Source organism: Montipora foliosa, chromosome 6 (assembly GCF_036669935.1).
Source record: "Montipora foliosa isolate CH-2021 chromosome 6, ASM3666993v2, whole genome shotgun sequence".
NCBI lineage: Eukaryota > Metazoa > Cnidaria > Anthozoa > Scleractinia > Acroporidae > Montipora > Montipora foliosa.
Window position 1 is genome coordinate 3,756,846 of NC_090874.1, and position 10,000 is coordinate 3,766,845.

General features: G+C 39.1%; 2 protein-coding genes across 5 annotated transcripts in view; one reads left to right on the forward strand and one right to left on the reverse strand.

The window, feature by feature from the left end:
- The window catches only part of LOC138006358 (uncharacterized), a 13,932-nt gene extending 13,791 nt beyond the window's left edge, over positions 1-141 (forward strand). The window contains exon 14 of one of the 2 annotated variants that reach the window (XM_068852631.1): positions 1-141. This exon is cut by the window's left edge and continues 1,613 nt beyond it. The gene's annotated coding sequence lies outside the window, so the exon portion shown is untranslated. The other variant, XM_068852632.1, reaches the window with a different exon arrangement.
- Positions 142-1,115: 974 nt separating this feature from the next.
- Positions 1,116-10,000, reverse strand: part of LOC138006360 (BTB/POZ domain-containing protein KCTD9-like) — a 12,926-nt gene continuing 4,041 nt past the window's right edge. Inside the window, exons 8-12 of one of the 3 annotated variants that reach the window (XM_068852635.1) lie at positions 8,746-8,838; positions 6,744-6,860; positions 5,729-5,834; positions 3,159-3,292; positions 1,116-1,845 (exon numbers count right to left, since the gene is read on the reverse strand). In XM_068852635.1, the coding sequence (XP_068708736.1) occupies positions 1,684-1,845; positions 3,159-3,292; positions 5,729-5,834; positions 6,744-6,860; positions 8,746-8,838 (612 nt within the window). In that variant the 3' untranslated portion in view covers positions 1,116-1,683. Of the gene's footprint in view, positions 1,846-3,158; positions 3,293-5,728; positions 5,835-6,743; positions 6,894-8,745; positions 8,839-10,000 lie in introns of all 3 variants that reach the window. The other 2 variants (XM_068852636.1, XM_068852634.1) reach the window with 2 other exon arrangements.

Genomic DNA, 10,000 nt, shown 5'->3' on the forward strand with positions numbered 1-10,000 from the left:
AACAGCTGGTGATGGAATTTATTCACTCAGTAAAGGCCTTGTTTTCTCTAGCGACGCAAGCACATGCGCAAGCATAATTAACAATTAGACCCGTCGCCCTTGAGGGCGAAGGGTCTAATTGTTTTAGTATCACCCAACTAGCCGGACAGAAAAGGTAATAATAAAGTTAGCAAATGCAAGTTAAAGAAATATTTATTTGGGAATTAAACGAAAGAAAGCGTCACGCTTTTCGCTACTCGAGGACTATTACTAATAGTCCTCTACTAGCGTAGCCAATCAAAATGCAGGATTTGCATTTGTCCACTAGTTGGGAGATACTAATGACGCTTATTTCACCGTGAAAACGGGGTTGACGCAAACATAAGCATAAGCATAAGCGCAAGCACAAGGATCAAAAATTTTCCTTTTCCGCTTCTGCTTGCGTTCGCTTGCGTCTTGGGAAAACGAAACACAGCGTAAACACAAGGAAATTTGCTGCGTCTGGCCAATTAAAGGACTCGTGCCAGATTCCCTGCGTCTGAGCATTTGAACAAAATGGCGGTTGCCGTGGTTGATTTTCATGCTTATGTCGACGTTCGTTGTCACTTAGCATAAGCTGCTTACGCTTGTGCTTGTGGTTGCGCATGCGCTTGCGTCGCTAGTGAAAACCAGGCTTAATCGGCTGGCTTTAAAATCTCCTACCACCAGCTAACAGAAACTGCTCCGCGCTTGGCGTCCTCTTCACTCAAGTTCTGTTGTGGTTCGTCTAATGGTCTGCAAGTATTCACAGCTGTTTGGTTCAATAAATGGGCCATTTCCGAACTGACTTCTAAACTTACCTTCAAAGAGTTCGAAGCCATTCTTTTGAGCATCGTTTTTCTTAATACGCGGAAATCATGCACTAGTGTGAACGGTCTTTGAAGAAGAAAATAGCTAATTTTTTTTGGCTTCGACTACTGAAACATTTCGCCCTGACTACACAAACACTAGTGATGTACTACTACTCACAATGTGAACCTCTAGAACTGGTAGACAATCCAATTGGTACCAAAATTAAGATCTACGTCCTTTGCCCTAAAATGTCAGGTATGTCCTTAAATGATATGAAAAGCTAACGTCGACATTGTGCAAAGACAACAACTTGGTTTGGATTTTTCCCTTTATTCTTAAATAGACAAAATTGGGCACTAGCCCGGTTGGCCTTAAACAAATTGTTCTCGAAACTGGTCTCTTTTTCATAATTTTATCAGTAAGGTGAATGTCTCAAGACAAACAAATTAGCCGCAAACATAACATATTTCTCTCGTGTAAAACAATGATGGCGAGTGTGACCAAAAGAAAATATTGCTCTCAACTGCAAACTGCTTTAATCCCAAGCCACACCATGAATATTTGATCCGTCATAAATTCTTTCAGGGAACCCTTAATGTTTAGGCAAATGTATGCCTTCTTAAGGCGGTTATTTTCAGTCATTCTGTCTTGAAAGCAAATACTGTCTCCTCGATGGCTGCAAGCTACTTTAAGTGCCTGCATCATGTTGAATTTAGCCGTAACTTACGGCCATATAGCATTTTCACGACAAATGTTGTTCGCGCTATTATCGAGCATCGACCCTCGACCCTCTCGCTAATTTGCAAGTGGCTGTCACCACCGCAATTAAGAACCGCGAAAGTTTTCACTGGTATGGGTCTCGTTTCACGGATGTTACTCATCTGGAGACGAAGAGACAGTGAGGGAGCCTGGGAGTTGATTTCTAACAAAAGCTGTCATGTGAAGTGGCCCAGTGATCTCAGCGATGGTGGCTCCTGTGATGTTTGCACCTCGGAGATTAGCATCCTGAAGATCACACCCAGTTAAATTACAGTTCTGTACAAAAATAAGAAGCAAATGGCAAAAAAAAAATCAATTCTTCGATAAGTGCTCTTAATGCACGGATTGGCTCACATGACTAAAACCCTGATCATACTGCAGTTATCCCTTTACCTAGCAAAATTACCCGGAGGTGGAAAATTTTTGTTGTAACTACTTGTCAAATGAGGAAATCGTTTCCATTTGGCTAAGAAAGAAAAGCAGCAGTTTTTGACACATTTTACCTTTTTATATTTTGTGGCTTGTCTTTAATTGTATCTAATGAAATTGATAGCAATTATTCTTATAATAACTAGACAGTATTGTTATAATTTGAGTATAAATAACGATACTAATGCTATAATAATTATTAAAGTAATTCATTTAGCATGCAAAGTTTAATACTGTTGAGTCCGAGTTAAACAGCAATATTTGAGATCTTATTTTTTAATAGTATTGTCCTACGTTCTACGATCTTTCGCCTGATGCTGCATGATGGGGATCGAAACAAATTTAAATCAGTCGGATCTCCACGGTCGTAAATAGGAACTTAAAGGGCCCCCACAGACAAGCCAATTGGTATCGATAACTTTTAATTGTCAATAACAAAAAGTTATAGATGACAAACCATCGTAAATGTGAGTCAAGTTATTTACTACAAATAGCAAAAATCAAGCCGTCGACAACAAAGTTGTTTTTTTGTTGTTTTCTTTTTCAAAAGAAAAACTTCTTTAGTTGTCGATGACAAACGCGGCCGTTTTGTTATCCACAACTCCCTGTCTCTCGTCTTTGAGCATGTTTACTTTAAGTCAGGGTTCTTCATTTCTTGGCGCTGTTTTCCCAGCCTCCTGCAAAATGTACCAACTGAACTTTTCGCAGGTGGAAACGAATTTCCTAACACTAACAGTTGTCGATTCAATTAAGATGTCGACTGGAAACAGTCGTCGATAACAACTTGCCTCGTCTGTACAAGTCAAAGACGCGGACGTCAACGAGAGTGCTACCAAACAATGACATTTAATGAGCAAAACAATCATTATTCACGTCCGTTTTGAAGTTTTATACGTTTTTTTTCACGTTCCCTGCAAATGTGCAAAGGAAGCGACCAAATCTCACGATGCATGCAAAAAAAAGACCGTATATTGGCGAACTTTAAGGTATCTTAAGTTTAAACACCTTTCTGCTAAATTAACTTCCTGGATGTTTCAGTTCATTGTAGAAGTTGAACGATCTGGAAAATGCGAAAACTATCCATTTTTGATACCGTTCTCGTTGAAGACGGCGTCCGGCGTAGATCTCAAACTCCCTAACATGTACTATAAAAACCTGACCTCTAAATCTGCTCCTGCTAATTCTGCTCCCCGTAAGTTACAATTCTGGAGGTTTGCCCCCTTGAGAGTAGCAACTCGAAGATTCACATTTCCTAAATTACTTCCTTCCAAATCCGAACCTTTAAGATTGACACCTGCAATCAGAAGCACAGATAAAAAGCTGAGCACGTCTACGCCACATGTTTTTATTTTATTTTATCAGAAACCCATGGGTTTCTGATTTTATTCAACTGACCGCAACTTATGATTTGTATGACAAAAAGCACATTAAATAGTAGAGGGCAATGCCTAAGGGCTCGAAATTAACGAAAAAAATCCAGTCGCAATTTTGCAACAAGATAGGAAAATTTAGTCGCAAAATCGTAGCGCTGCATTTGTTGTCAGCGATTTAGCAAAACAAAATATAAGCCCCCAATACATGTGTGTAAGGAAACTGCTGAAAATAGCGAATGATCGAGGGAATGGAGTTGTGCACGTAACATCGCAGCTAAATTACGCTACAATTACAAGTACAAGAAAGGGTTACGTTTTTGCAAACGTTGGCCGTGTAGCACTTATATTTCAACAGACTTAAATGATTAGATTGTAATGTTAAGTGCTAGTTTCCTACCCCATATGAACCATTCGAGCGTTAGCCCTACTTATTGAAATGGGCCCACACAAGGACAGAGAAAAACTCCGACCAGGGTGGGAATTGAACCCACGACCTTCGGGTTAGATCACCGCTGCTCTACCGACTGAGCTACAAGGTCAGACGGGAGCAGGCCGTGGGAACAGAAGATGTTAAAGTCACTGCAATGAACATGTACAAGTACAAAGGAAGGATTACGTTTTTGCAAACGTTGGCCGTGTAGCACTTATATTTGAACTGACCGGCTTAACAGATTAGAGTGTAATGTGAAGTGCTAGTTTTCTACCGCATATGAACCATGAGAGCGTTAGCCCTACTAAAATTTCCCGAAATTTTTTTACTGCAAAAGTTCACTGAAGTTATCTCTGTCCGGCGGGTTAGTATCTGGATGGGAGACCTCAAATATACACCACTTTGTGCCACAAACAGAGGACCGAAAATTCTATTTAAACGCTCAAAAACACGAACTAAGCAAGGTACGGATTTGTTAGCTTGCTTTATACAAAGCAAATATTGATGCAAAAGTAAATATATATTGATACACAACTTTTAGGAAGAGCGGAAGGAACGGTCGATCGAGAATAAAATATTTTGCCATCAGCAACAAAATTTGCGACATGAAAAGAGCATAATTTTTGAATCTGCGAAAAACATTTTGGGAGATTTTTGCTACGTTCAATTTTTCTATTGTAACGTTGGCTGCACAACTAAACCGCAAACTCGAATGTGACATAGAATTCAGCAGGCACCGTGATCAAGTTACCTTGCGTGTTTACTCGCGAAACATGGGATACATCTGCGTCAAAATGAAGGCAAGACGCCGCGTTTTTGTTTTTGTTAGTTTGGGTTTTTTTTTCTTTTAAGTGTTGTAAAGTTTGACAAGAAAAGTGCGATATCAGCACAAAGATCACAATCGCCCAACTCTTGATCGAGGTTGAGTATTGTTTCTGCAAAGTCCAAAACTTACTCTCCAAGGCGAGGTTATTTATCACCAGGTAATTCCATCGTCTAGGAAAATGCAGCTGCTTTATTATTCATCAGCGCCACACATTCTTCCCGATTTTGGGGCTCATTTTGTTGAAACTCAAGCACGTTTCCAACAGACCTGTTTATTTTGGTGATTTATGCACGCGCTGCGGGCCTATTGGTACCACGGACACTCTCACACTCTTACCCTCTTACAACCCGGTGACATAGTGAGTGGTGCACTTACAGCGCACTACCACAAAATACCGTAATACTCTTTGTTTGTCCCTCCAAAATTTTGCATAACCATTGTTTCCAGTTTCTCTTGAGACCATTTTAAGTCCCAAGAGAAAATATAAACAATCCTTTTGCAAGATTTTGGAGCGAGAAGCGCAAGTCTTCATGCGCTGAAACCGACTTATCCAGTTTCTCGGTCCATAATCCGTCTTTTATGAATTTATGTCGGACAACACTAGCGGAACTTCTTCAATTAGAAGGGCTAAGGCTCGCATGTTTCATATGGGAGGAAAACTAGAACTTCACGTTACCCTCTAATAGTTAAGTCTGTTCAATTCACATTAGTCGACCAAACCATAGGTCGATTTGCCCGTTTATGGTAAGTTTGTTCTGATGTGAAAACAGCCAATGACAGTGATTTCATGATGTTACGGACCCATAATGAGTAGAAGCAGAGATTTTTAATTCATCACTTTGTACACACAGTTTTACATGAGTAGGCTTTTCAGAAGGATGCTTGTTTAAGTATTTTAAGCCACCTATTTCCAACATCTTAATAACAGCCAATAATATAAAACTTCTCAATGAAATGTTTAGCATTTGAAAAACATTTCACGTACGATAGATAACAGAATCAGGGCTGAGTGGAGGGATTTATGTTTTAAAAAAGAATTGTCACACGGCTTTCACTCTCATCGTGTTTAAATAAAGATGTCGTAGCTTTGTGGTCTCTTACCTTCGAGATGAGCCCTGGTACCAGTTGGGTCTTCAAAATTACACCCCCTGAGAGAAGCGCCTTCCATATGAGCCCTTTGAAGACGAGTACAAGTTAAAATGGCTCCCTGTGTAACAAAACAGAAAACAATATTTAAGCGGGGAGACGGACACATGATTCGACATAAAGGTTACCTGCACTACCTGCCGCAACTTTAAAGTGAAAACGTCTTTTCAACATAATAATCCTTTGAAATTGACGCTGCAAGTTCTAACATTATTTTATAACCAAACAGAAGTCTTAATCGATTCTGCTTCTACAGTCACTAATACTCGAAAAATCTTGAAAAAGTAAAACACAACAAAACCATAGTATACTGGTGTACATTGTTAGAACGTGGTTTGAAAACTCTCCGTGATTTTTTGCTTAAAATGTGACTTCTGAGACTTTAAAAGTTCATCTTCGTGTTGATTAATTGAAACAATATTTCGAACGTTCAGTAGAGGCATTTTACAAGATATTCTCACAGCAGGCTACTTTGCACTCATAACCACTTTGAGATAACTTGTTTCTTAGAATTTTCCGCCATAATCGTTTTATTCACTCAACATTAGCATGCTTAGCAAAATTACGGCATTTTGAGTAGAATTCTGACTTCATATAAGACGAGATTTATTTGGAGAAAAATTCCGAAATTTTCGTTTCAGAAAAAAAATGGATCAGTTCTTTCCAAGACATTCGCCCACAGAGTTAACCTTTTCCCCAAGAATCATTGCACAACCCGGAAAGATTCAGTTCCCTATTGGTCATTTTGCATTTTATTGTAATTTGAGCTGAGGAGAAATGTTTTGTTTCATCATTACACAATTTAATTCAAGAGAGCGATCCATTCCGCCAATGGGCATAGAACAAGCTAAAGCGGTTTACTCAAGTGGAAAACAATGTCCATTTTAAAAGAACATTAAAAAATGCCAACACAAAACTGATACTGGCTTAATATGTCGAAGCCATTATTTTTAGACTAAAGGCTATTTACATCCATGTGTGCTTCAGACAGATCAGCTCGTTCCAAGCAGCAGTTGGACAGGTTGGCGTTTGTAAGGTCCGTCTTTCTCAGGTTTGCCATCTTGAAGTTAATAAAGCGTAGGTCAAGCTTGGAAAGATCAGCAGAATCTAAATTTATTCCCTTGGCAAGGAAAAAATAACATGAGAATAAAATCTTCGCTAATGAACGAAAATGTTTGAAGGATGTTAATAAAACTCACCAACAAATAATAGATGAGCTGCTGTCTCAAGGCTGAAGCTATTGGTCGGAGGGAAGGAAGGGTTTTCAGAGCAAGCCGCGAAAGGACCCCGGAATTCATATCCCATCTGGCACTCGGACTTTTTCAGAGTTTCCAGTGGATGAATTTTCAATAACATATATGTATCATCATTTAGATCGGTAGCAACAAAAATTGATTGATTTGGGTGAGTCGGATATAAAACGTTTAAAAGCACCTACAGAGCCATTGTTTCTCTCTCATAAAACCTGCCGATTAATGCTGATCCCAGATTACAAATTAATGAAGCAGTTTATTTATCTACTCCCAAATGCTGTTCAACGCTGATATTCGGCAGAACTTTACATTAGAGGAAGTCAATTTTGAAAACCAAAAATAAGCAAAAGGAACTTTAACGACAAAGTTGAAAAAATGAAACCAAACTTTGCACTAATCCTGGATTAAGTTAATCGGCTTTCGAACAACCGGGCCCTGCACTACAGATCTGAACAGGGAGTTTAAGAAACCACTACGACTACGGCGACGAAAACGTCTGACTCACCTCAGAATATAAGTTTATTTTAAAAAGTATTTCACGACGATTTCATCTTATTTCTGGTGTACATTAAAGTAAAGAGAAGAATGAAAAATTCACTGCGCGGTGTGCCCACGTTGTCGTCAAAACCTTAAAATAGGACATTTCAAGTTGTTGTTTTGACGAGAGAGGAGAGAGGCTCACAAAAATGCGTGCAGCACGATCATATTTCCTCTTTTAACTATAATATTACTGCTTTGTGGGGTTGTCGTTGCCCCATCCATCGTCGTTTCTTATAAGCCCACCTTCAACCGGCAGGCATTGCGTGCCGTGAAACAATTTTCACATATGAAAATCCGGTCAAAGCTGAAATTCATCCAATCAGATTGTTACGATAAGCAATGCAAATTTCCACAACAAAAACGAACGGTCGGAAAGCCTGTCGGCTCAAGATGGGCCTTTACACATGTAACATCTACGAAGGCGACGGCGATCAAAATGCCACTGAGGCCCGTTTTAAGTGTTTTAAACGTCGCATTTTTACATGTGTTGAATCTAATGCAAATGAGCGTAAACAATAGATTTTTGGCCTAAAAACAAAAGCATTTCATGAGCAAAACAATGGTCTTCAAGCGCGTTTTGAACTTTTGTACACTTCCTTTCTGTTCTCTGCAAATCGGCGACGTGAAATGACCAAATCACACGTTGTAGGGAAAACGCGATTCGTTACTAAACAGCGATTTTGATCTTCTTCCTTAGCTTTAAAACCCTTTCTGATCTGTTTACTGGTTTGTAAAAGTTCATCAAACCCGGATGGCGAAAAAGTTGAATTCGTAGTTTTAATAGAAAATTTAGCATAGCATTTCCGTGATAGGGCAAACGCAAAACGGGAGGGAACTTTTCTTATACTAACTTTAGATTTGTCTCTCTCTTTTCGGAAGTTAAGCGATGTCTGTTGCTAACGGGCAAAAAATTAGCCAAAATTAAACAAATTTCTTGATTTGTGGCAAAACGAAATTTTTGCAAGTTTCAGCTCCATTTGGCGTTGTTTTAACTTTTGGGTAAAAAACGAAAAGACGGCGTTTCATGCGTACACTCCCCTATTTTTAAATAAAATTGCCTGAGAGGTCTACGGCAACCCAAGCGTTGTGTTTTTTTTTTTTTTTTTTTTTTTTTTTTTGGGGGGGGGGGGGGGGTCGTTGCTTGTTAAGGATACTAAACAATAATTATTATTATATTACCTGGCAACGTAATTCACAAGTTGAAGGAGTTGACAATATAATTTTGATGAACTCGATCCTTGAGAGCGGCGCATCTTCAGATTTGTCAGTAGCCTACAAAATTAAACATAGATATAATTCTGAACATCGACATTCAAACCAACAAAATTCAAAAGCTGACAAGTTTTTTTAACATTGAGCTGATTAAACAAGACCGAGTGATCCGAAGCAAAAATACACAAAACAAAAAGAAGAAAAAACTGAAAACATTATTGCCCGTTACGAGCGTGTAATTTGCGCAAACATCTCAGCGCATTGCATGTATTTTAGACCTAAGTGCGTGTTATGGTTTTGCTATTCCCGCAATCACAATTTGCTAAAATTTAGTGATGAGGGAAGGACATGGGAGAAAGAATTAGGAAATATTTTTGCAACTGATCACACCAAAACCGACAACCATAGCACTTTCATATCAATGTAGTGAGGAACTTGTAATGAGTGGTCGAGTGTTCAACCTTTAGGGGACATGCACTCAGAGTCTTAGTAATAACTAGAAGGAAATTATTATAAAAACACCAATGAAATACCCGGTGAGCTTTCGCACGAAAACATGATCTCTTCACGTGCAAAAATAACACGTAATCTTCACACGTGGAGAGATCACCGTTGCTCATGTTGAAAAACATTCCATAAGTTCATTCAGCTCACTCGCGAAATATTTTTCAACACTAAAAGATACGAGTACTGTCTTTGTAATGACGTCTCTACGTGAACAATAGGCAATAGGATCATTAGCCTTAAACCAGAAACCCATAAGGGTTGAAACGTGTAACGGCCCCTTCTGTGCTGGGAAACAAGCTTCTGAATGTTCAATTTGCTAAGTACCATATTTGGAACAACAAGAGCGAGGGGTTTCCAAATATGGTACTTAGCACTGAAACATTCAACCAATCAGTTCGCACTGAATATTCGGAAGCTGTGAACGCGCGTTACACGTTTCAACCCTTATGGGTTTCTGCTTATACCCAATCTTTCTCTGTTGAATGGTAAATAAGCAACAGCGGTGACCCCTACTCTGTGTTGTGGCCAGATGTGATAAAATTTTCTCATCATTATTCGTCGTTAGGGACCTCATTCTCTATCGTATAAAAATCCGTTTTTGAAAGTGTGTTTGCTTAACACCTGACTGGCAAAATCTTGAGCTTTGATTTTTATCGAAAGGGTGTTTACTGGTACTTTAAGCATAAGCTTTGGATTTCTCGGTCCGCCATAATTA